Here is a 27,804-nt window from a genome sequence, read left to right on the forward strand (position 1 = left end):
ATGAAATGTGTGCTCTTTTTTAGTTTTCGGCATTCAAAGTTATAATATCAACTCCTTCCTTGCTTCAAAATAAGATTAATCTCTTGTTGGAAAGTAAAACTTCTGACTATTCTAAAATTATAAACTTTTATAGATTTTAGGTTAGCACAGTGAGTATTAAAATTTGAAACCAGAGTTCAGCACAACGTTGAATGGACATAGTTCAATACATCACTGAGACATAAGGCTAGCTTAAACATAATCAAATGCAATTTTATTCATTGTATTAAATCTTTGCTTTCTAACAATTTTAAGCCAAAATGGCAATACACTGTAATGGGGGGAAGTGGAAATGTTAACATATCAGGACTAAGAATATTCAAGCACTCAAAACTATTTTTATAATAAGAAGTATGCATATTACTTCTTTCAAAAAAGACACAATAATTCAATATTATTTTCACAATGCAACTGTATCTTCACTACATTTGTATCTTTCATAATTTCTGAACTTCAAAAGCCAAAATCCATCTCAGAAGAAAATTGGAATTCATAAAAACAAACAATTAAAACCAAAGTAGAACTTTTGTAAATAAGTTAAATTCTTAGGACGTGTTTCTTCAGTTATATTTCTTATATGTAACAAGTCAACAGCTTGAAAAAATAACATAGAGCTGAAATATCAATATCCATGTTTTGCTCTTACTCATTCTGGATGTCTCCTATCCACAATACAAGTGGGCTTTTGCTTAAAAGAGAACCCAGAGAAGTGTAGAACTATTTACCCAAGTTATTTATTTTATTTCCAGCAAAATTTCCAGTTTTCAGCTTTTTAATGTTCAGCCATTATACAATATTGGCATGTTTTCAATGTCTAAATTATAAAAATAAAATAGGGCAATACTTTTACATCATTCTAATATAAATAGCTTACAACTTCAGAAGATGGTATTCTCAGTGCAAAGTCAATTATGAGGGGAAGACAAGACATGGAAACTTATGAATAAAAATGCCCCCACTTCAAATTGAAGATTTTTTTATAGAAAGTTACACTGCATTTTAGACAATTTAAAAACAACATGAAAGACTATCTTAAGGAGACAAAATAAGTGATCCTTGTTCAATTTAGCATGGTACAGTTAAAAACTCTTATATCTTAATAAGTGACCATTGAAAAATTGTTACCAATATATTTGTATGTCCATGAATTATTTATTACCATACTAACAACCAGGCCTAGCAAAATGACCATTGTCCTAGTGGTTTAAAGCCCAAAGGAAGATTCTAGTGTCTATTTTTAAATTTGCTAGCACTATACAAAATCATAAATACAGGATAAAAAGTATCTTTTCAGTTTCCCTGACTGACCCTGGAAATAGAAGGAATGTGGCACAGAAGCAATGAAGAGCAAGAAATATGATAGTACCAAATTGAGTCAGCTAGGCTAATAATCAAAGAGAATGCTTGTGCCTAGACCACTATGGGTGAGGTTCTAGGCTAGGGCAAAATGAGCTGTGACTTATTGTTGGCTGTCTCCAATTATATTCTTTCCCTGTCCCTAGAATAATGTAAGAGGCAATTTGCAGGAGTCACCCACTATGCTGGTAGGTTCAAATTTGGAAAGCACAGAATGAAATGAAAGTCTACAGTCAGCAATGGAAAAAAGCTTTACAACTTATGTTACTCCATAGCTACTCCTTCTAAAAACCTTAGAACTCAGGAGAGTACCAGGAAAGGAGAAGGCAGCTTTTCTAATGGTAATGTTCTTTTTGTCCCTCTCCAATGCAGCAAGCTTATATAGTGTGAGGAAACCAGGGGGAAACAGACAGAGCCTTCTGCCCAGCAACCTTTCACCCAGACAATTCTGCTGTTAATATAACTTCCATAGTTTTGATATAAATATTTACAAAAAATGAAGTCACTTCACCCTTTACTAGATTTTTAAACTAAGGTCATTTCTGATGTTAAAAATCAAAATTTAAAGACTATTCTCACTGTCACTAAAATAAGAGGTAGTCAAATGAAGAATAAAATAGACCAAAGGTACTTGATTTCACCTTAACAAGTTACGATATGCAAAATATAAATTCTGAACTATATCCCTTAGCTATCAGGTAAGATTCTAATTAAGGGAGGGTTATTAGTAAACCCACCCACTGCTTACAAATATTCCAGATATTAAACTCAGTATTTCTAAGATACTTGATATATCACAAGCCTAGAAATTCTGAGATGCTATTTATGGTTGGAATTCATGTGCCGGAGTGCCAAGCATGTAAACTATTTAATTACAATGACTAAATATATTAGAAAGCAGGTATAAATATTTTACTAATTATTACAAAACCTAAAAGTATGCTTGAAAAAAATTAATGATATCCTCAGCAAGAGTCTTACATTTCACCATCTAATACTCTGAGGTCCTCAAGCAGTTCTTGGGCAAGAATTTTTAGATCTTTATTACAGCTCTTTGATAGCAAAAGGATACGTGGAAGTGGTAGGGAGTCACGTATTTCAAGATGTGATTTAGTTAATATCTCTGGCTCCATAATCATGGACTGGAGAAGTCGTAATACATGAAAACATACTTCTGGATCTGGATCTAGAAGAGAAAAAAGAAAATAGTATAGCTATATGGCTTTAAAGAATTGTCACCATATAAATACAATAAATGGCAATAATAATTAACATTGTTATAATTTAAAGAAGCAAAGTTCTGAATTATTCCAGTGAAGTCCTTCTAAAACTATTTTTTCAGCTGCTCATTTACAATGTTCTCTACATTAAATCCACAAAGTACAGAGATAGCAGTGCTACCTTTAATATCCAATGTTAAAATGCTCTCTGACTCAATATGTTTGGTAAAAACCCTAAATTGGAACACTATTCCAGACAACTAGAATTCTGATTGTGCCAATAGATGCAATCACAATAACGGTAAAGCCAATCAGCATGCTTAAGTTCCTTTTTCTCTTATTCTGTGATGCATGGAGAAACATTTTTTAAAAGGCTGGTTAGGATTCCGTACATCAGACAAAAAGTGAAAAAAAAATCCTGGCATTTTTTTTTTCTATATCTAGTATTTGTAACTCTGGGATCACATTTTCAGGTATCATATTCTACTCTGAATTAATGTCAAATAATTTAAAGGAAATGTTTCTATACTCCTACTTCAAAATTTCCTGTTTATTTAAGGTATTTATCAGAATTATAAAATGTCCAGTAAAATCTGATGTAACTAGCTTTTAAATATTAACAGGTGCAACTGATACGGCAAAATGAGATTGTAATCACGTGTGTCATTGGCACTATATTCCCAGATGAACTCTCTGAAATGACACTTATGTAATTGCACTACATCAATGCCAAACTGTTAATCATCAGATCCTGGAAGTATGTGAATTCAGTTAGCATATGACTAACATTCCTTGATAGAGGCAGAGCTTAGCATGTTACCAAGTAATGACTGCCAGAATCAAGCATCACTATATGTTTTCTATTTTTTCTCAGAAACTAGAAGATCACGAGTTCTTTCCTGCTAGCTGGATGACTTTGGACCAGTCATTTTCTGACAGCCCTAGGAAGAAAACAATGGCAAGTTACTTCTAAAATCTTGCCAAGGTATTTTCCAGGCAGTTGCCAGGAGTCACACTGACTTAAAGGTACAAAAAATAAAAATGACAAAAGTCCGCTATGGACAATCTAACAATAGATTCTTACACCTGTATTATGCAAACTTAGCTAAGATGGCTCATTAAATTCAGTAGAACTAATGAATGTAAGAAAACATATAAATATGGAATAAGAGATCATGGACAGAGAGAATAAAGTCAAAAGGGAAATCTCTTTGTAGGTAGTTTAAGAGCTTGAAAATGGGAGAAGTTTACCTACAGGTAGTCCTCAACTTACAACCACAATTTATGTTGCTAAGTGAGAAATTTGTTAAGTGAGTTTTGCCCCATTTTAGAACTTTTCTCACCACCTTTGTTAAGTGAATCACTGCAGTTTTTAAATTAGTAACACAGTTGTAAAGTGAATCTGATTTCCCCATTAACTTTGCTTGTCAAAAGGTCGCAAAAAGGGATGACTCTAGGACACTGCAACCGTCATAAATGTGAGTCGGTAGTCAAGCATCCAAATATAAATCATGTAACCATGGAGAAGCTGCAACGGTCATAAGTGTGAAAAATGGTCATAAGACTTTTTGGAGTGCAATTGTAACTTCAAACGGTCACTAAATGAACTGTGTCAGGGGAAGAATTTCACCCTGAACTAATGAGGTCTGGAATCGACAGCTTTTCCAAACAGCATATCCTCAAGAAGCGAAAAATAAAATAAAACCCGAGAACATGTTCTAATTAAAAACAAACTTTAATACAAAAATAACAAAATAGAAAATAAAACAAATCTATCTAATTGTTACATTTTGGAAAGAACAAATGTTGTCCGCCTTCTTGAAGACGAACAAAGATCAAAAGGGAAGAAGTCTCTGGAATGTGTGATGTATTATAAACATGTTAAGCATGCGCAGTAAATCATTGCTGATAAGAACCTATGACCTGCGCAATAACTCTTTCAGCTCGGCTAGCAAACCAATTAACGCAGTGACAAACTGAACCTTAAGAATTGTATGGATAGAGGTAATAATTTTACCAGGTATTATCTGTAAAAACAATGGAAAAGGTAAAGTAAAACAAGAATTAAACTGGAGATACATATTTTGAGATATTTCTGAATTATTTCCTCTTTTAATTCCCAGTATATCTTATGAGTGTTTAGCAGAGGTGGGTTTCTGCTGGTTCACTCCAGATTAAGCAAACCAGTAGTAGCAGCAGTGGGAGGCTCGGTCCACCTGCTCAGATATTTCTGCGCATGCTCGAGTGTGCACATGAGCAAACCGGTAGTAAAATAATTTGAAACCCACCACTAGTGTTTAGGTCAGATAGCTATGCATTTAAAACCTGGAGAGAGCCACAACGAGAGTAGAGAGGACTTCCAATGAATATGGCCAACTGACCAGGGAACTGAGTTCCCTAAGTTTATATGACTATCCTGTGCAGGGGAGTTATGTAGTTAGCAGTTTGAAAGCAGACAAATGCAAGTAGATAAATAGGTACCCTTTTGGTGGGAAAGGTATCTACTCTGTGATGTCACGCTATCCACATGACCACAGAAAGGTCTTCGGACAGCGCTGGCTCAATGGCCCTTGAAATGGAGATGAACACCCACCCACCCTATAGTTGGCAACAATTAGTGGAGTAAAATCCACATGGACTTCTTTACCTCTACCTGGGTTAGGGAGAGTCCCAGAATCACCTTCAAGTGGCAGCTTGCAAGAAGTCTCTGGAGTGGAACTTTGAAGTTCTCAGGTGAGTTGTCCAGCTGAGAGGTGGGGCTGCAATTACTTCATTGTTAAAAAAGAGCCATTTTGGGATTTATTTTTCAAACAGAAAATAAGTCGTACCTTTCACTTCTTAAACACTTTATTTGATTATTATCTTTACTAAACCAAAAAAGGCTCTTTTTGGTCACAGACTACTTCTTTTTGAAAATCTGTGCCATTTTGGACATTATTTTTTAGATCAGCCGGGAGCTACCAGCTGATCTAAAAAAGTTTTTTAAGAAAAATATTTATTCTTTGACCAGCAGAGAGAGCTAAAGTGATAAACCAATATTGAAAGTATCTAAGTCATCACTAGTTGAGACGGGCAGCAATAAAAATCAAATAACAAACTAAACTTTCAATGTCAGGGCTCTAGAACAGTATTATATATATAGTGCAGTCCTATGAATTGTTAGTTACAAATAAATCATATTGTACTGTGTTCAGTGATCTTCTCTACTTAAGATTGCAACCTCCATTCCTATGTACATTTAAAGGTAAAGGTTCCTCTCACGCATATGTGCTAGTTGTTCCCGACTCTAGGGGACAGTGCTCATCTCCATTTCAAACCCGAAGAGCCAGCACTGTCCGAAGACTCCTCAGTGGTCATGTGGGCAGCATGACCAAATGCCAAATGTGCATGGAACTCTGTTATCTTCCCACGAAAGTGGTCCCGATTTTCCTTCTTGCATTTTTACGTGCTTTCGAACTGCTAGGTTGGCAGAAGCTGGGACAAGTAATGGGAGCTCACTCCGTTATGCGGCGCTAGGGATTTGAACCGACGAACTGCCGACCTTTCTGATCAACAAGCTCAGCATCTTAGCCACTGAGCCACTGCGTCCCTTTTTATGTACGGTACATTTATTTGAGAATATATTCCGATGAAAATATTCACATATCTATATAAGCATGAATAATATTGTGATTTTAAATCAGAAATAATGCATGGAGAGCCAATGAGCATAATAGTAAAGACATTCAGTTGCAAATCAGGAAGGCCTCTGATTTCAATGTTGCTTCTGCTTCAACTCACTGATACAACTATGTGCTTTCTTAGCTTCATTCATTCCATGTGCAATATTAAAAATGGCAACACTGAAAATTATCAATGAAAATAAAAGCCTATTACAAGGATGACAAGATAATGTATCTGTGAATATTTGAAAGGGCAGTAACCATAAATATAATAAAATACTAATACATTATATTATTATTAGCATCATCCATCATTACATATCAGAATCTAAACCTTGGCTGTGCTCTGTATCACATGCTAATTACAACTCTGATGTGTTTTTCCTCCGAGCTCATCCTGTTTCTCTTTCTTTCTTTTATATAAACCTCCTATCTTTTACACTAATCCTAAAATACACAATTTCTTGACAACATTTTAGTAATGTCATTGAGCATTTTAAACTTCTATTTATTGTAGAATAAACAATGCACTTATAAAAAGCTTACCATTCAGGAGCCACCAGATTAATGGGAAGAATCCTGCATTTTCACTGATGTACTTCACACCTTTCATGTTGATACTAATATTATATAAGGACATCAGCATCAGCCTGCAATAAAAGTTTTAAAAGTGATTGAAATGCATAAATGTATTTTCTGGCAAAGTTTACATTGGACCTTTTGATTTGATGATCTTCAAGATACTGTAGTAGCATATATACACATAAAGGTAAAGGTTCCCCTTGCATGTGCTAGTCGTTCCTGACTCTTCGTTTGAAAGTCGAAGAGCCAGCGCTGTCCGAAGACGTCTCTGTGGTCATGTGGCTGACATTTGCATATGAGTAAAACTATAGCTTTGAAGTAAAGCTTAATCTTTAGACTGTACAACATAAGTCATATTATAGAAAGTATCATTAGAAAGAAAAAGTGACATCCATAAAAATAAATGTGTTTTTAAAGGAAGTTTCCAGTTGTATTATTGTTTCAATCAGTTGTAAGTATTTTTAAGTATAATTAACAGGTGATTTCTTTAAAATTCACTCAGGAATTGAGAATGAACAATGGTCTTGGTTTGAAAAGCCAATGCCTCTATAAATTAGAACTGGAGAAATCTTTTCAAAGAGGAGCTGCTTTGTAAGGCTATTACAGGATAAATATGCCATGGCCAGAAACAAGTCACAGTGCATCTTGTCTGTTATTGTCAGCAACCCTAAGAGTTTCATAAAAGTTGTACAATTTGTACAACTTAAACCTTTGTTGTGTGCAAAATTTATTAACAAATAAATCAATTGCTGCAGGAGAAGAACTTTTTAACTGTCAGATCCTTTTAGGATACCTTTCAAAATAACTATAGAATTGTCTCTGTTTGGAAGAAAATAATGTCTTGTTATTTCTGGATACTTTATATTGAAATAGTTCTACCAATTATTTTAAGATGTCAATGAAATCAATTACATAGATCTATATAAAACCATTGCTCCTTTCTCTTCTGGACAAACTACCTCTTTAGAAACTGATGAACTGATTATTTCTATTCTCCCAAAAGTTAATCAGAAGAAATCTAAGAAATGCTATGCAAGCAAATACTGTACATTTTACGGCAGAAACATACCATGGTGGGAAAAATCTAGAATATATGCCATTTAAAAAGAAATAAATACCAGATACCAAGCTGTCATACTACAAGTAGAGGGGTGAGTAACAGCCATAATATTCATGAAATGGGAATTGTTTTCCTATCTAACAGTTGTATTGGAGATAGACGCTATGAACACAGATAGGGAGACATATAAATCTTCTTCTCATTTAAAATTCTGATACTAACCACCATAATCAGGAATGAAGGTATTATTGCTCAAAATATCTGGAGCCAGAGGGGAGGGAGGAGAAAAAGTATTAGTTCTTTTATGCCTAAGTAACTTGCTTCTCATGGAATTGCTGTCCAAACTGACTCTTTACCTGAATAATTTCATCTGGAGAATGTGTATCTAAGGAAGAATGAAACACAGAGCTATTGTTCATTACTAATACAATGTACTTTGTATTAGTACCTGTTTGATCAGGACCTAGCTAAAATCTTATTCTTCCCTTAAAGGCAGGAAATAGAGTAGTAGCTTCTTTCTTCAGAATAAATCATCAGTTTTACTCCTACTTTATTTCATCCTAGATGACACAGTTGCATCAAAGTCTTCCATGTGATTCAGCTTTTATAGAAGAGCAGACTCACATGGGAGAGGCGTTTCTGACCACATTTTAAAGAAAAATAAGACGTGTCATCACATGGCTCATTTTGAAAGCTCCAGTCTTTTGATTCTTTTTTACTTAAGATTAGTTTGAAGGATCAAATACAGTAGTTCTTTACTATGACTATAATGGAGCCCAGAATTTTCGTATGTCATGAGGATCATAAGATACCCACATGACCAACATGATTTTACAACATTTTATGCAGTGGTTGTTACATGACTGCCAGACTTAAAGCGAATGCGGCAATTACTAAGTTAGTGCCATGGTTATTAAATGGATCCATTATCTGCAATGGGTGTTTTTCGCCAGAATCCAGAAGTAAACATTAGTTCCCACTAAAAAATGTTGCAAATTGTGATCATGTTATCACAGGACGCCACAAACTGCCATAAATGTGGGCAACTGGCTAAGCACCCAAAGTGCAATCACACAAGGGAGTCACTCATTTTAAAAGAGTGCTTCAACGAGTATGAAGTTACTCTGAGAAAACATTACGAACATGTACAGTGAGGAATTATTTTTAAACTGCTCCAAAAATAAAAAGTGGGCTTTACTTACAACAGCAATAACAGATACGCATTGGCAGTCTAGCCTCTCTAACTTGTAGCTTAGTATGCCTATATGAAGGAGTAGATTCAAAACATTCAGATTCACATCAGTAACAGTTAAGAAAAGGCTTCCTTACACAGAAATACAGTACCTGAATTATTTGAAACCTCTTTATTTCCTTACAGAACATCTGGTTAATTATCGGCTGTTCTTCTAATTATTGTTAATAATTCAATCTCTGAAGTGAAATCCCATCACATTTCACTGCCCATATTCCTCATCCTTTCCATATCACTTCCCTTTACTTCGCCATAGAAGTAGCACATCTCATACTTGTATAGCTTAAGAGGACTACTACTTTAATGTGCCATGTACTAACCAAATAGGTACTGGAAGAGCCAATAGCCCTGAATCTAACAATTGTTTGCCTCTTTCCCGTAAGTGCTCCTCTACCCAGAACAGCTAAAGATACAAAATAATGAGTGGGTGCCCCTTCAAGTTATTCTTGCCTAGAGGACAAGTTTCTGCAGTTTTCTTGGCAAGATTCTTGGAAGTGATTTGCTACTGCCTTCTTCCCAGGGCTCAGCCCAAAGTCACCCAGCTGGCTTTGTGCCTAAAGTGGAACTACAACTGATTGCCTTTCATTAAAGAAATGGCATATGTGGCAAAGTCATAGATAAAAGTGTTGTTGTCAACCAATCGCATCCAATAGTTTTTGTTTCGATGTTAACTTGACAGTTTGATGTGGTAGAGCATCAATGTTAATATATCTTCATCTGAAGTATAACTATATGCCATGCAAGAATGCAGTAATCTGTTTGTAAATCAGCAAACTCATAGAGGAACAGACAAATCACTCTGGGCACTTCTGCTAAAGGACCATGGAAGGATTTCTCATGACCTGCATGGTATGGTTTATGAATAAAAATAGAGAACAACAGTAAAGAGGTGAAGCACATTATGTAAACCTGGAGGTACAGCAGGTACTTGTAAAAAGAGAGGAAAAGAAGGAATGGGTTCTTTTGAGAGCTTTGTAATTCTCATGCCTTCTTCTCAATACAGAAAGGAGATAATAATGGTTCTAAGTGTTTTGTTCCTTCTTCCTTCATGGGTTATAACAAAAACCAGTGCCTGGAGGCTCTGCTCCATGCCAGATTTCATTTTGAATCTACTCTACTAAGGAGTCTTCCAAGTTTGCGAATTCGCATGGGATCGCCGCCGTTCGCAACGACTGCAAAAACTGGCTGATGGACTCAGTCTCCTTTTGCACACATTGGCAGAATGCGTAACGGCGGGCGATCTTGGAGGGTGCTGGGGCATAATGGTTCCTCAGCTTAGCCGTCAGATTATCCCATGTGAGGGTGTGAGCCGGCAGCAGAGCAGCAAGGGCTCTGGCTGAATTGAACATAGCCGGCCCACAGCAACTAAGAAAAAAACTAACTTTGCGGTCTGCGGGCAGGTCTTGGTTGCCATTAGCAATCAAAAAACATTCGAACCGCTCCATGAACCTGGCCCAAGTTTCGCTGTCAGTTCCGTATGGAGCAAAATGGGGCATGGAAGCCATAGTAGCGGTGCTGCGTCGATGAGGCGATAGCATGCAAAATAGGCTGCAGCCTGAGAGGCGGCTGAGGGAACTTCGCTCGCTCCCTTCGTAGAGCTGTTAGATGGTCTTCAGAGATCCCACCCTCGTCACCAGTGTAAAATGGTCGAGGATGAGGCAGGACTCACTCTGAGGGAACTTTAACAGCGTTTATTTCAAATAGAAGCAAACAACAAGCAACAGGCGAAGTTCAGCATCTTCCCTGCTTGACAGCTATTTATACGGAGCTGTCAAGCAGGGCAGCCAATGGGAACAGCCTGAACAGCCCACGCTCAGCCAAGCCACGTCCTAGCCAATCAGGCGTGACTTGGCTGTTGCTAGCTGTCAGGCAGGGCAGACCGGTCGTAGGTCGAGGATAGAACACTGGGGACGGAGAAAACGGATCCATCATGCGCCAAAAGCAGGGGAAGGCTTGGGGATCGCGCAGATAGAATTATCTGCACGCCCACGCACGACCCCCCTGCGCTCTCCCTGCTTTTGGCATACAATGAGAAAAGGCTAGCCACCACTGGTTTAGCCTCTACTGGTGCAATCCATAACAGAAAATACAAGACAATACAATTCCCAATTTATACAAGTACCGTATTTTTCAAACTATAAGACACATCTGTATATAAGATGCACGAAGATTTCAAAGAGGTAAGTAAGAAAAAAAGTTTTTGCCTTGCCTCAGCCCCCAGCAGCACTCTGCAGGCTTCAGCAGGGCTGGGGTAAGACATAAAAGCCTCAATTTTTGCGAAAAATGGGCTGTTTTTTGCAAAAACTGGGATATTTTTGCCTTGCCCCAGCCCTGCTGAAGCCTGTAGAATGCTACTGGGGGCTGAGGGAAGGCAAAAAACCCTCTATTTTTGTGAAAAATGGCCCATCTTTCACAAAAATGGGATGCGGGGGCGGGGCTTTGGAAGGCCAAAAATGGCTATATTAGATGTATAAGATGCACCAACATTTCCATGCTCTTTTAGGGGGGGGGGAAGGTGCGTCTTATACTCTGAAAAACACGGTAATTGGGAAAAGAAAAAAAAACTAGTCATACATTTCCATATGTACATAGAGTGATTGTGATTGTGTTTAGGTGTCTGACAGCCCATGAGTAGAAGCTGTTTTTAAACCTGTTTGTCCAGCTGGCTATACTTCAATGTCTTCTGCCCGATGGTAAGAATGAAAAGAGACACTGGCCAGGGTGTGAATCATTCCTAAGTATTCTCCTTACTCTGCTGAAACAGCGAGACCTGGCGATATCATCCAGTGGTGTTAAGAGGGCAACCAATGGTTTCTTGTGCCAAATTGATCACTCTCTGCAGTGCCTTCTTGTCCACAGCTGTTAAACCAGTGTAGCATACTGTTATACAGTATGTGAAGACACTTTCTATCGTGGACTGATAGAAGTCATCAGCTGTTGTTCCAACTGATTTTTCAGCAGGACTCTAAGGAAATGAAGTTTCTGTTGAGCCTTACTAACCAGGGATGTGTTGCTTTTCCAGTTGAGATCTTGACTAATGAAACCCTCTCCACATGGTCCCCCCTTGATATACGATGGGGCATGTTCTTCTCTGTGCTTCCAGAAATCCAACATCATCTCCTTTGTCTTGCTAGTATTTAGATGTTGCTTGTTTTCTGAACACCATGTAGATACCTTCTGGACTTCTTCCCTGTATGTTGATGAGTCACCTCCATTTATAAGACCCAGCACCGTTGTGTCATCTGCAAACTTTATTATGATGTTGGATGGATTCAAGGATATGCAGTCGTATCTACAGCAAGCACAGATAGGGGCTGAGCATGCAGCCCTGAGGGGAGCCTGTGCTGAGCTTCAGGGTGGAAGATGTCAAGGACCCAACCTTTACTGTTTGTGTACTGTCTGTCAGAAAGTATTTGACCCAGTCACAAATGAGGGGAGGGAAATTCAAGCCAGACAGCTTTTCAGTGAGAATGCCTGGTAAGATGGTATTAAAGGCGCAGCCATAATTCCCAGATTTCTCAAGGTGTCTCAGTGAAGTATGTAGAACAGTGGCAATGGCATCTTCTGTCAATCTATTGCTTCTATAAACAAACTGATGTTGATAGAAATTTGGTGGAAGACAGGACCTGAGAGGTTGTAGGATCAGTCTCTCAAAGCACTTCATCACTATAGACATCAGTACAACGGGTTTATAGTCATTCAGGCTGTTTATGGCTGCTTTCTTTAGAACTGGGATGATTGTGACTGCTTTCAAGCACGTTGGGACTCTAGCCAATTTCAGGGAGATGTTAGAAATCCTTGTCAGGACCCGTTAATTGGTCAGCACAGGTTTTTACCACTTTCCCCAGCATCCCATTTGACCTGCAGCTTTGTTGTGATTTACGGCCTTCAGCACAACTCTCACTTGATGTTCATGCAAGGTGAGTGTCTGGAGATTCGAGGGCCTTTGAGCTAGAGCCACAAAGACAGGTCTTTTAACTTCAAAGTGGGCGAAGAAGCTAAATAGAAGCTCCTCCACCAGCAGGGCATCAGCATTGGCTATTTTCATATTATTTTTCTTATAATTGGTTAGATGTTGTACCCTGTGCCACACCTGTCTTGGGTTATTATCTGCCAGATGCTTCTCTACATTTTGTTTTTTATTTCTGTTTAGCTGCCTCAATGCCTCTCCTCAAGTTTGACCTGGCCTCGTGGTATTCATCTTTGTTTCCTGCCTTGAAGGTGGAGTTTCGGGCTCTCAGAAGTGATTGTAACTCTACTGACATCCAGGGTTTACGATTACTGTAAACTCTAATACACTTATTCACAAAAAAAGTCTTTCTCCAGATCTTGGTGACTATTCTTCCAATTATAATAGAACTTTGCACATAGACTGGAAAATTTATGGGTTAGGTATTTTTCTGGGTATGTTTTGTTAACACACATGATTTTTCATAAATACAATGAAAAAATGCATATTAGCAGCAAGCAGATCTAGAATATATGACTGTGCATTATATCTTGCATTATTTACTTTTAAGGGAGGCCATTGTATATTTATTTACCGTAAATTACAAGAAGTAATCTGCCATTACTTTTGCAGTGACATAACTCTTGTCAAACTACTTGTTGCTGTTTAGTTTCAAAAGCCTCAGAAGTCTATTTCACAATGAATTCTTACACGAACTTGTAGACTTGGTAACCCTCAAACATATTTTTTAAACTTTTATTTGATCAATTGAAAGTTATTTCTATTGCAACATTTTTTCCTAACATAAAGATTGTAATAATTTCTTGTTACTTAATAATATATCACTTATGGGTCTTAATCTGCTTTATATTTTCTCTTACATCTCAATCTTTTTAAGATTTTTTTTTTAAAAAATGTGAGAGATCCTGAATTCAGAAGAATTTCGATCAAACTAGACAACCTGAGTCCTTGGGTCATTACTTCAGAGATATTTCCTTACCAGATTTCTCAATGCTTCAACATGTCAGGACTTCTAATATGCTTTAAAAGATCTTAAAAATTCAGGGAGATGTTCAGAGATGTAGCTGCCTTGAAAATATGCAAATGAACAGTATGCAGTCAAATATCCGGGGTGGATCACAGGAAATGTTTAACAACATTTTGTATTATGCAACAAAAAGTTTTATAAAATTTGCCAAGTCATGGATTCTGGATTTTGGACACATTCTCATTTGAGATATCTAGATTGAAAAATTATTGCCCTATGAGTGTCAGCCATCAAGTAGATTAGAGAGTTTTATGAGGAAGTAAAAATGCTAGACCGCTTTGAATAAGAAATACATCAGAAATTACAACTGCATTGTATTTGCAACCATTTTTTCGATATATCAACAAAATAAAGCAGAAAATTAAAAACTTGGTTTACAGAAACTTCTTAGAGAAAAAACTACAATAATTATCACAGGGCTAGAGTTCTTATTGAAAAGAGAAGCCAAGCCTGTCTGTCTGCTGAAGAAGAATAGCAACATTTGGGACAAAAAGCATTTTTTTGCCCTGTCAGTATCTGCTACTTTGTTTCATCATTCATACTCTCCTCAATCCTAAATCATATTTGTAATTCAGATTTTAAACTGAGAGAAATCTTGGTGTAATTAGGAGGTTGAACTTCAAGTAAAATCTCAAACATTGATGTGACAGCCATCTTGCTCCCCTTCTTGATAGTCTTTCAGTATTTGATAGAACAGGATCTGTTCTATATATGTTTCTGTTATATTTTGCCTAGATAGCTCAGATAATGCTGGTATATGCCCTTCTTCCTTCTTGAGGGTAAAGTCAAATAAGCTCTTATCCATGACCATCAAGGATAGAACACATTCTAAAACAGCTTGGAGAAAAATATAGAAAAGAATAAATATTTTTTTCCAATGAAGAATAGAAATGAGGGGAACAATAAGAAAAATGTTCCAGTTTGTTCCTATTTATCAACTTCCAGAGAAGGCCATATACTAATTCAAAGATCTTCTTGCTTTCCCAAATCATTAAACAAAGAAAAATCATATTAACTTTCATATAACAGAAAGGATTAACACTTTGCAATACATTTTTACCATCTGTTTATCAGCAGACACAGCAAACCAGATTAAAAAGAGTTATAGAAAAGCATGTCTGTGCTTGTGTTTTTCAGCTGTTATTTTTCTAGGTAATTGAGAAAGCTGTGCAATGAGGAAATGTTAAACTACAGAAGTTATAGTGTTTATTTTATATATGTGTGTGTGTGTGTGTATATACACACATACTATTAAATTGTACAAAGGGCAAAGCTCACTATTTAGAATTGAGGGCCACATCAGGACTGTGGTTGACCTCGGGGGGGGGGGTGGAACGTGGCCGACTGGGTGGGTGTGGCATGTTTCCTCTTTGCATTGGGTAGACCAGGCTGAAGTCATGCTGGCCCAATCTTTCCTCTTTGCATTAGGTAGACCAGGATGGTCCCATAGGCCGGATCCGATCACATCGGATCCGGCTCACAGGCCTTGTTTGATACCCCTGATTTAAAACATTAGCCTAGGAAATGCTTAATTCTTTAGAACTTCATCCTATCATCACTACTCTAGCAACTTTTATATTATAAAGTTATATTTATACTTGCTTAAGTATTTTCATTAGGTATCACTTTTTAAAATATAGTCTCTTAGCCACAAAAATATAGTTCTATGATCCACAATGTCTGAAAATGTTAATTTTTAATTAAGCCTATAACACCCTCTGCTGTCCATTCTTTATAATAACATATAAGACACTAAAATCTGCATAGTGTAATTTTGTTAACTAGAAAATGAACATTAAATAAATTACTTGTAATTAAAAAGAAAGGAATTTTTTTCCAGGCTAAGTTATGTCAAACAATTTATTGTAGAAACCTTTTGTTAATATATGCATAAGTAACAGTATTCATGAGCGGGAACTTGTTGCTTTATCAGTCCATCCCTTATATCTGATAGTCTTTACACAAAGAACAGTATTTCTGGAATTTCCTAGAGTTTTGAACATGGCTTACACGTTTCATAGAGTTGTCTTTTCAAAAAGAAACAACTTAGAAATTCCAATGTATGTGTGGATAGGTTTAGTATTATTCCATTTTTATTTCTGCAATTCTACCCAGCTGTATAAAAAAGAAATTGCTATTCTAATTGGGTTGATTAAATTGAGAGTTTTGGATTGACTGGTACTTTTTTTCCTTTGGAGAATTTGCTATTTAGAGCATGCATTTTTAACTGTTTTGCCAGAACATTTTAGCAGTGGCATATTAAGATAAATTTGTTTAATATACGATTAATATTGTTATTTAATGTAATATTAATATAAGATATTAAGGATAACACTTTAATTCAAAAATAACCAATTATCATACACTTTCAGTTTGGTGCAACATCCTGGCTTCATATCTCTCAGCAGCTGAATCATTGTGTCCAGCAGTACCTGATTTGAACCAACAAGGAATTCACGACCAATTGCTAAAGCAGCAACATCTAAGAAAGGACAAAATAAAACAATAAAACTTTAAATAAGTTGTGTTCTTATTTAAGAGCACTATTGAAAAAGTAACTTTCAGAAAGGCTAATTAGTTGTTGAACACAAGCACACGAAAATCATTCATTTATAATATTTTTGTTACTTAAATTTACTTAAGATTTCTATCCTACCTTTCCTCCACTAGATAATTATTAAATAATTAATTAAATGTATATGCCACTCATTTCACCTATAACACAAATTTCTTACTAATATCTAGATAGAAGGGAAAGGGATGAGATTGATAAAAGTAGTGTCACAGCACAAGCTCCACCTCTTTCTATACGTATCAAGCAACATCAAAAATATTGTACATTCCAAAGAGACGGAACTTTGTGGTTTAATGCTGTGAATGCTGCTGCATCCCCTATATTTTTTCACACAAACGCCTTGTGCAGTTGGGTAGGTTGGACTCAGAGACAATTAGTCCAGATTATTGTTTTATTTGTTAAATTTATATCATGCCCCTTGTCCAAGAGCTCAAGGTAACTGACAGAGATTGCCTTTTATTTTATTCCCACAAAATCCTGTGGTGTAGGTTGATTTGAGAGATATAGTCTAGACCAGTGATGGCGAACCTATGGCACGCGTGCCACAGGTGGCACGCGGAGCCATTTGTCAGGGCACGCAAGGTGCTGCCCTGGCAGCTGGCCAGTGGGCATGCGCACACTGGCCAGCTGAGTTCACCTTTTTAAAAGCCATTTTTCGCCCTCCCCAGGCTCCAGAGGATTTATAGGAGCCTGGGGAGGGCGAAAAGAGCCTCTCCCGCCCTCCCACAGGGCCTCCGGAGGCTTCAGGGACCGTCTGGAGGCTTCCCTGAAGCCTTCGGAGCGCTCAAAAGGATCCTCCGAGAAAACAGGAAGTGACTTCCGGTTTGCTCGGAGGGTGGTTTTAAGCGTTCCGAAGGCTTCAGGGACCATCCGGAGGCTTCCCTGACACCTTCAGAGCGCTTAAAACGACCCTCCGAGCAACCCGGAAGTCACTTCCGGTATGCTCGGAGGATCCTTTTGAGCGCTCCGAAGGCTTCAGGGAAGCCTCCGGACGGTCCCTGAAGCCTCCGGAGGGCCTCCAGGGGGGCGGGGGATGCTCTTTTCGCCCTCCCCAGGCTCCTATAAAGCCTCTGGAGCCTGGGAAAGGTGAAAAAAGCATGCAAAAATGGGGGGGTGTCGCGCGTTGTGCGTGCATGCGCACTGGGGGGTTGCGCATTGCATTATGGGTGTGGCACACCCACACATGGCCCCCCTGTGCTCCCCCCACTTGTGGCACGCGAGCCAAAAAAGGTTCGCCATCGCTGGTCTAGACCAAAGTGGGAAGAAGTCTGATAGCAACTTTTCCACAATGAAAAAAAAAATGCTAAGCATTAAGCACGGTAGATGCGTTAGTACTAAAGATATTCTCAAGGAAAAAGACATTGTAGGGAATGATCAGTTTTAATAAATAACATAGTTATACTAAAATAAGCTAAATTAAAAAACAAACTTGAAGCTATACATCAACTTAAGTGATTTCTTATTATTCTATAAAATATTAGAAGTTACTTACTTGTAACAATTCCAGCCAAACCTAACACAAACTGACTTTCATCAGAATCCATATCCTGTTGTTTGCTATCTTCATTTAAAGAGTGGACAAAGCTCTCCATTGTTTGTCCAGCAATATTAAAAAACTTTACAGCTTGAGCCTGAAATTTCACAGGGTAAATTAACTATTTAATAAGCCAACAAGTTTATAAAAATGAGCATTTCAAACAATGAAATGTAAAAGGAAACATAGTTACATATTATTGATTTTATAAGGTACTTCCTACCCTAGGACAAAGGTTTTTTTAATTATATAATATAGCAAATCTAGTAGGATAAATAATTTTTCCATAACTAGACAATTGGTGTTTATATTTTTAAACTAATAACCAAGTCTACAGCAATAGCCAACATAATTCTTCAGTTCATATATCATAAATAATTTATATTCAACACATATGAACGGTTGCAGGATTTGGGTTTGGCTAGTCTAGAGAAAAGGTTTAGGGGACACACAATAGCAGTATTCCAATATTTGAGAGGCTGCCACAAAGAGGAGAGGGTCAACGTATTTCCCAAAGCAGCAGAAAGCAAGACAAGAAACAATGGATGCAAATTAATCAAGGAGAGAAGGAGAGAAAGAGAGAGAGAGAACAATGACCACACAAAGAAGACAAAATTCAAGTACCCAATAAAGGATAAGACAGGTCCTGAAGAGTTTGTTCCATGGGAAGAACAAGATCCATGCTATCAACATTTTTGCCCCACCAATCATCAACTGCTTGCTTGAGAGACAGCAGCAGACATGGAAGTTCAAGCAGAGGAAGTGTCATGGTAAGAGAAGACCCTCCATGAGATGAACCATCATCAGATAGCTGAGTTGGCTGACAGTGAGAAATCCTATCAGTGGTTGGAAAGGGCTGCAATAAAAGACAGCATCAAAGCCCTGAGCACAGCTGCACAAGTACAGGCCCTAAGCACCAGATCCATAGAAGCAGGGTCTACCATACTAAACATGAACCAAAGTGCAGACCTCAGAAATAGTCCGATACATAGTGGCAGAGAATAAGATGCAAACAGGAGGACACAGTTAATGGTACAAGCGACTAGCTGACATTGTGTACAGGAATATTTGCATGGTGTATGGAATAGACCCTCCCAAATCTAGATGGGAGATTCCACAGGTCGTGGAGAACAATAGTGTTAAGATCCTATGGGACTTCCAGCTCAAGACAAACAGGCAAATTAACCAAACAGTATGATACCAGACAACTACCAGACAACAGCAGTGGTGATAGATGTAGTGCTGCTAAGCAGCAGCAACATCAGGAAGGAGTATGAGAAGCTGGAGAAATACCAGGGTCTAAAGGAGAAACAAGAGAGGAAATGGACTGTAATGGCCAAAGTGACTCCGCCACTGATAAGATCTTTATCTAGTCTTGGTACATCTGCTCAACAGAAATTAGAGGCTCTTGCAACAGTAACTCATAACCTCACCAAATGTCTGGACTATAATGAACTCTACATAGAGCTCTTTTTGAGAACTACTCAGAAACTGCAATTGATACAAATTATGAGTCTACCAACCAGATGTTACCAGGAACACATTACACCTATGCTGTAGGCCTTGCATTGGTTGTCCATGATTTTCTGGGTGCAGTTCAAAATTCTGTTTTACTTATAAAGCTTTATATAGTGTGGGAACTAGCCACCTGCATGATCATCTTCTCCAAACAGAATTGATCTGTCTTAGAAGTTTATTGTTTCTTATTTTCATAAAAGTGAGAGAGTGGCAGTTTCAGGCCAAATTTTTATTATAGCATCAAGCTTATGGACCAGCCTTCTCTTAGAAGCTAATATGCCCCATTCAAAGAAGCATTCCTGAAGATGGTAAAGACAGACTTTTTCTAAATATCATTTAGAAGTAGTTAACGTATTATTAGTTATTTATTATTTAATGTGGTTCCATCTGTATCTGCTTAACAACATATCCAATTTCTGCTTATTTCTTTTGCATCTGAGTATTCAACTGAAAACGTATATACAAAAATACAAATTTAATTCCTAAATATGTCTTCTAAATTTCTCCATTTACTTTAACATTATAAAGGGACAGCTTAAATTCTACCAATCTTGTTGACTTAGTTTGGACCAATATTTGGCTTCAAATGGGATAGATTTACCATAATGTAGGCTCCAAAAAGTATTGAGCAAATATCTCACATTTGACTAGTGTTAATTCCAACTACATTGAGAAAAAGAGTAAGGTCGTTTAAAAAGGATTTTAATAAGGCTTATAATGGTATAATATTCAAAAAGTGACTAAATGATTTAATATCCCCAAACTTACACTTCCTAGAATATTTTTAACTGCTTCTTCATTATTAGAAACACTCCATAGTAATGTGCATACTGCAGCACCCATTTCTGTACAATATTCAGCTTGTTGTAATAATTGTTGCTTTGCATCATTCAGCTGTTGTCGAATATTTAATTTTTCCTGAAAATAATCAAAATATGAAGAGGTGATCAGTAATACAAATTATAGTATTCAGATAGTTCTAATGTTTCCCAAGAAATGCCAAAAATCTCCTAGCAAATTTTAAATAACAATTATTTAAGCATGGCCACTGAGAAACCTAAATGCTTCCATACTGCATGTTAGAAAGAGAGTATAAGAAGCAAGCTACTGACCATAGTAACCAAGTTTATTTTATTATATTTAAAACAGAAAATATAATTTTCTCAACTAAAAATGGGGCATGGGTGAAGGAACTAAATGCTCTTTTCTACTTTTTTGTGTTACCCAACATTTTGTTTTCTTCAAATTATCAGATCTGGATTGTAAAACTTCAGACACCTACTAAACAGGAGCAAATTGTTATCTTCACTACTATCTCATAGTCATTTAGACTTTTGCAGCCCAAATTTAGAAACCCTAATTTATCCAATCTAAATCTCTCTGAAAAGGAAGCTAGGCAAGAAAATAAAAATCTTGGGTGACAAAAGAGGAAAAAAAACAGTTTCTCTTCATCTGTAAGTACAGGTAGTTATCAACTTATGACCACAAACAGGACGTCATGAGTGACATGGTCATTAAGTGAATTGTTCCCGATTTTACAATCTTTTTTGCCATACTTGGTAAGCAAATCAAGGCAAAACCCACCCACCCCCATTGACTCTTGTTTGTTGGAAGCCTCCTGAGAAGATTGCAAACGGCAATCACATGACCCAAAGACACTGCAATTGTTATAAATACATGCTGGTTGCCAAATACCCAGATTTTGATCATGTGAGTGCAGAGGGACTGTGACAGTTGTACATGTGAGGGCCAATTGTAACTAGCTTTTTATAACATTGTCATAACTTTGAACAGTTGTTAAATGAATGTTGTAAATTGAGGGTTACCTGTACTTTTAAATAATAAAAATAGATTTCCACCTCCATATATAAACAGAGGAGGCATTTGGCTAAATCAACCATCATATTCAGTTTGGATACAATATAATAAAACAAAGGCAATAAACTAAAATAAGACTTAAAATTCAGATCTTTTATGATCTTTAAAGAAAGGCAATGTAAACCTGAAATTCATTATATTGTTTGTGATCACTTCAAATGTATATACCTATACTATGTCTGATGTTGCTTAACTTATGGAGAAGACTTCAATATGTTCATCAGCAATTCTTTCCATAGTTTTATACATCACTACTTCAAAGAGTTAACAGAAAAAAGAACAAGTTTTTGCAGTCTTCCATAAGTGACTTAAACCAAAGATATGTTTTCTGCTCATCAGTGCATATCTTCCTAGAGAAATGGCCAGTCTTGTATCTGATATCACAATGGATTTTTGGCTGATTCATTAAAGAATTGTTAAAAACTTTCTATTTGATTCACATGCAAAGGGTAAGTATGAAAGAACATGTGAGAACATCTGACATTTTAAACAGTTTTCTTATTGCCATGCACCTGGAAATAAGGAAAGTTGTATACCAACATGTGCAAAAACATTTGATTGGTGAAAACTGTTTAACTATAGGCAGCAATATCTTGTGGAAATAATGCAAGTGGAAATAACATAACAGTGAAATTCTGAAGATGTCATCACTTTGAGTCCAGCTGCACTTAAGTTAGATATACCTATACATAGGATTTGCATCTTAAATCTACAAACTCTCTAGGAGAAAATAGAACAATCATGCTAGAAAAAAACTAGTTCGAGAACTTATTTAGTAGAGTTACTTTTGTATACTAGTGTCCCCACATACAAAAAATATGTGGTTATTTGATTGTCAACGTAATCTGACAATAACCATGTTTCACCTTATTAAAAGAGCAATCCTATGAACAAAGTATTAGCACACATTGTCTCACATAACTTCAGCCTGTTTGTATATATTAAGATATATATTCCACTGATTTTGAAAAGGTAGTATTCTCAGGAAAAGAAATACAGAATTGCAAAGTAAAAGTCTAGTTAAGACTGAATTTTTAACCTTATTTGCCAAAGCCAGTGTGTAGCAATTGTCTCTATGACAAAGCAGATCTAAGATCCAGTCCATCATCAGCCATGAAAATTCACTGGCTGAGTTTGGGCCAGTCATTCTAAAGACCACAAACCTTTTCCTTTATGGATAAAAAGAAAAGCACATTAAGCTTCTGTAGGAGAGGTAAGATGTAATTTTAATAAATAATAATTATTTCTAATAAGTCCCAGCTAATTTAACAGAGTTTTTAAAATATATAAACTGGGTAATGAATAGGAATCCTCCTTTACCTTTCTTTCTCTTACACAGTCTGCCTGGGCTGCTTCCAAGCGAACTTTATAATGTTCACAATCCATTCTCAATTGTTCCAGTTCATTAGCTTTCTTTTCTACAACTAAAAATGGAGGATCACAAGCAAAACAATGCAAAACAAATCAAGTCATTCAAATACTACCACTTAAACTGCAACTATCAGCAAATCACACTAAGTAACAGATATGGTGAAAAGCTTGAAAACCAACTCCTTCAAGGACAGTTGAAGTACTGTGTATATTTAACCTTTAGTGGCAAAAGATAATATGTTAGTCATCTTCAAATATTTGAAGATTAGTCATATATAGGACAAAGCAGTTTCATTTTCTTGTGTGTACTACTTAAACTAATATGTTAAACTTATAAAAACAGATCTTTTTCTTAAACTTTATTAAGAACTCAATTTGTATAAGCTGTTTGACTGAAAAACAGGCTACCTGATAAACTAATGGATCATTCTTAGAAAAGTTCAAATAGTGGGTCACTTATTCAGTATGCCTTAGCAGGACTCTGTAAGTATATACATTTGGTAAACAAACAGAAGCTAGACCACTGATTCTGTGGTTTACAACCTTTCATTATCTTCAAATCACATGGAGGAGGGGGAGGAGAACAAAAAGGGTTTTTTAAAAAATATGCTCTCAAATATTAACAAGTAACATCAGGAAAATAATGTTGACAGGTCCTGCAAGAACAGGATAATCATAGACCAGCACATGTTCTAGACCAGGGGTTTCAAACTTAATTTCATTGAGGACCGCATCAGGTTTGTGTTTGACCTGGGGGGAAGAGGGGAGGTAGGTATGGCTGGGGGGGGGGGTGTCACCTCAACATCACTTGTGTCGGAGCCCCAGTGGTGGCTAAGTGCTAAGGCAGGACTTCCCTCAGACCCTTCCTCTCTCTCATAATCTCCTTCCTTTTCTTTTTCCTTCCCTCTTTATTCTTCTTCCTTTTTCTTTCCCCTCTTTCCTTATTTTTCCTTCCTTGCTCTCTTCCCATCTTTTCTTTTTTTGGTCTTTCCCCTTTCTCCTTTTCTGTCCCTTCTTACATGCTCAAATGCAAAAGGGGAAACATTTCTTCTTTTTAGTTTTAGTTTTGGTAGCCCTCTGCCAGTGAAAATAGAACTCGAGTGGAGGAATGCACAAACCCCCCTCCCCTGGGCTCTGTTTTTAGCCAGGATGATCTCCAAAACCCTCTTCAAGTGAAAATGGAGCTCCATTTTGCTGGCAGAGGCACTACAAGCCAGTCATTTGCTAATTCCAGAGCAACCCCCCAGGCCGGATCTAGCCCCCAGCTCTTGAGTTTGACACCGTTCTAGACTGTTATCAGTCTCAATCCATAATGTCATGGATTCAGAGCCATTGTGGCACAGTGGTTAGAATGCAGTATTGCAGGCTGATTCTGCCCATTGCTGGGAGCGACTCAATGTTTACTCAAGGAAGTCTTCCTTCCTTCTAATGTTGATAAGTAAAAATATATACCTCTTAGAGAGTGCTGTAAAGCACTCTTAATTGGTATATAAGTCTAAGTGCGATTGCTATTGCTATTGCTATTATATTTGGCTCAAATAAGCAATTATGTCTCCTCTTTTTCGCTCAGAAACTGCAAGAATATTAAAAACAGTAGTACTGTGCCTGAAGTAACTAAACCATGATCTAGTTATGATCAAGAATAAGGAAGGAAAAGCAACTGTACAGTTCCTCTTTAATTTGAACTTTTAACTGCTTACCACTATGTATCGTGTATTGCTTCCACAAATTCCCAGTGGAAAGCATAATGCAGTACAAGTTGTAAAGTTAGAATTTTAGTTTCTATCATAAAAAAGATCATTTGGTAGGGAACAAAGCGGGAGGAGGAATGTTTTAATACGCTTCGTATCAGCCTTTTTTCCATTTTTCAACTCGATATGAAGGAGATTATTAGGCAAGGAAAGTGTCATTCCAATATTTCATATTACTTAACATTCTTCACTCTTGCACCTTAATTTCTTTTGAAAAAAGTAGGGCCTTTTGTAAATTACAATTTTTTGTATTGTATTTAAATATTTTTACTATATCTTGTCTTGCATACAAAATATTTTAAAAAAACAGAAAGCAGGATACAACCAAACAATATTAACAATTGTCTTGTTTTCACAGATTCAATACTATTCTATGAATTAATTGTGGTTAATATAGGAGAACTTACTTGTTTCAAGGGCATCCAGTGTCTGAAAGCTTTCTAAGATATCACTATTCAATATCTTAGGTAGAATGTCATGCAACTGCATTACTTCAGTTGTCAACCTCTCCAAAGCTCTCTTTTTGACCTTAACAAATTCAACTTCTACCTCAGTTTTCTGCAACAGAACAAACAATTTCCCCCTCTTTTTTCTACCTGCTATTCAACAAATGTCTTTAACAAAAAAAAAAACTTCATTTTTTTGGTTACACTTTGGGCTATATTAAACCATAGTTTTCATATATTGCTTGGATTTATATATTTCAGAAATATTAAATTATGGTATATAAAGGAACATATAGAGAGTATTTAAGTGAAAAAGAACACTGAGAAATGAACGTATCTTTGCATGAATTCTGTATAGCCAAGTTAACCGTAGCAGTGTTTATTTTAGCTGGGAAAAAACATTCATCTTATAAGAAATTGACATATACCACACACAATGCTGAAAAAGCAGTTAGTTTTTCATACAAGGCTTGTTTCCCCTTCTACTTCAAGAAGATTGAAAATCACATTAAGTGCTCATCTTCCATGTGAGGAATGTAGAGAATTATGAAACAATTGAAATATACAAGAATGTGTTTGTTCATTTCCGTTTTATTTCAGAAAACTGTATACTATTAGTATTAAAATGCTGCAATAAGTTATTTTACATACCAGACTAGGTATTTATATTTGCTCCTCTTTAAAATGTATTTCTAAGCAAACACGCTTAAGACTATATTCGTAAAACACACATCACTTAATACAAAATCCTTCTTAAGCGCCTCAGGAGTCAACGATTACGTCGGCTCACTAAATTAACCTATTTATACAACGCACGGTGCTTTGAATCCTTGTTCACCCTTGAGTGTAGTGAAAATTCAGCCACCCTGTATCCATATTCCTGTAGGATGCCGCCTATGGATGCACCGAAATTGAAAAAGGGGGGGGGCGCCTCACGGTCGGTTTCTGGAGGCTACAAGCCAATTTTTATCACCACCAAATTGTGGCTGATAGGGCGGTGTGTGTGTGCGCTACGGTAATTAGGATCGTGAATCTCGCGGGAGAGTAAATCCAGCACCTTACGCTACCTGTTGTCCACCTCCTGAGCAGGCCGGGCTGGCTAAGCTACCGCGCTCCATCTCAACACACGATAAAAAAAAAGAACGCCCCCCACCTTTCAGTCTCGCTGCGCACCACGTGACAGTCATCTTGTGGCGGGACAACTCTCCAAAGTCGCCAGGCGTCAGAACTCTCTTGCCGCTCTATATTGTCATCTTGGTGGTTAAAAAGTCAGTCTCTTGCGTTGGAATTGTATTCGAATTGGTAACCCTATTAATAAATCTTTGCTCGTTGTCTCCTTGTTTGATTCGGCTGGGATCTCCTAATTTTGGAGAGGTGATATCTGGGTATAACTCTTGAGAGAACGTGTTAAATTCAATGTATAACAAGATTTTTGTTTGTTAAAACCACCATCCTTTAAGATAATATAGACCTTTCTAATTGGGCATATTTAATTTATGGTAAATCGTAATTCCACACCCACCCACCCACAAATGAAGCTAAAGAGTAATGCTTGCTTTGAAGGCAACATAGTAATCCCCTACTAAAAAAGAACTTTGTTTAGTGTCCTGCTTTTATGAATTTTACAAATTACTCAAGGTGGCGAACATATCCAACACATCTTCCTTTTCCTTCTTTCCCACAACACCCCTGTAAAGTGGGTTGGGCTGAGAGAGAATGACTGACCCAAAATTAACCAATTGGCTTTCATCACTCTTCTGCAATGTTACATCTTAGCTTAAAGACTGAGTTTGCACAACACAGCATAAAGTAACCACCTTGATGAGGGGATCATATTAACCACATTCATAGCATCCCCACAATATGCCTGGAACTCAATTGTGCTGCTATTCTGCCCAGCTACATGTGTGGCACTGTAAAATATTTGGCAGTTTTCCTGGTTGAAATTCCCATCTGATCCAACAGCATAAATTGCAGGAAAAGTTGTCACCTGTCACCAAAAAGAATATAGTGCTTGTATAAATCAACTGCTCTGTCCATTTTTTTGCCAAAGGATTATTTATCAATTAACCACTAGACAAGAACAAAGAATTGCTTGTTTTCTGTTTCTTAGCTAATGGTTAACTAATAATAGTCTAGATTTCTGTAGTCCAGATACAGTGTTGATAGTTTGGATGTATATGAGAAAAAGATGTTAAGGTGTGCAGAACTGTCATATTTTTACTATTATACAAGACAGTATAAGTCAATAGGTTGATCGTTCCTTTAAAATAAATAAAGTGGCTGTAGAAGCTAGGATTCCAGCCCCACTTGGAGCCAAAACAACAAAAAGCAAAACTCTAGTACTATTGCCAATATTAGAAGTCACTTTACTTTTTGATTTCTTAATTTGATCTATTGTATGAAATATCCTAGGAAATATTGAAAAGGCAGAATATTATATTTCCCTGGATGTGAAAAGGGAGAAACATGTTTTAAAGACAAAGTAGCTCCCTGCAGCTTCCTGCCCATCCCCCTTTGTCAATGGGTCATTATGATGCCCAAGCCAGTCTATTCTACATAA

General features: G+C 37.0%; 1 protein-coding gene across 6 annotated transcripts; it reads right to left on the reverse strand.

Moving 5' to 3' along the window:
* On the reverse strand, positions 1 to 26,685 carry HSF2BP (heat shock transcription factor 2 binding protein). Of its 6 annotated transcripts, none has more exons than XM_081951351.1 (8): positions 26,395 to 26,685; positions 25,203 to 25,353; positions 22,994 to 23,097; positions 20,564 to 20,713; positions 18,236 to 18,374; positions 16,533 to 16,650; positions 6,824 to 6,927; positions 1 to 2,581 (listed from the first exon to the last, which is right to left on the reverse strand). In XM_081951351.1, exons 2-8 carry the CDS (start codon positions 25,282 to 25,284, stop codon positions 2,373 to 2,375), a joined length of 906 nt encoding a protein of 301 aa, XP_081807477.1. In that variant the 5' UTR covers positions 25,285 to 25,353; positions 26,395 to 26,685; the 3' UTR covers positions 1 to 2,372. The 6 variants fall into 6 exon arrangements, with proteins under 6 accessions (XP_081807477.1, XP_081807473.1, XP_081807472.1 ...); XM_081951347.1 differs by having other exon boundaries at positions 22,994 to 23,091; positions 26,309 to 26,430; XM_081951346.1 differs by having other exon boundaries at positions 26,309 to 26,430.
* Between the last annotated feature and the right edge of the window lie 1,119 nt (positions 26,686 to 27,804).

This window comes from Natrix helvetica, assembly GCF_964273705.1.
Source record: "Natrix helvetica genome assembly, chromosome: 4".
Lineage (NCBI taxonomy): Eukaryota > Metazoa > Chordata > Lepidosauria > Squamata > Natricidae > Natrix > Natrix helvetica.

Bases quoted from the DNA above. Each gene is read 5' to 3' on its own strand.
- HSF2BP (XM_081951346.1), bottom strand. From the start codon at position 26,428: ATGACTGTCACGTGGTGCGCAGCGAGACTGAAAGGTGGGGGGCGTTCT. The intron at 25,354-26,308 runs GTAGCGTAAGGT...GTTCTGTTGCAG, and splicing joins GCTCAGGAGGTGGACAACAG to AAAACTGAGGTAGAAGTTGA. The intron at 2,582-6,823 runs GTAAGCTTTTTA...TTTCTCTTCTAG, and splicing joins AATCTGGTGGCTCCTGAATG to ATCCAGATCCAGAAGTATGT.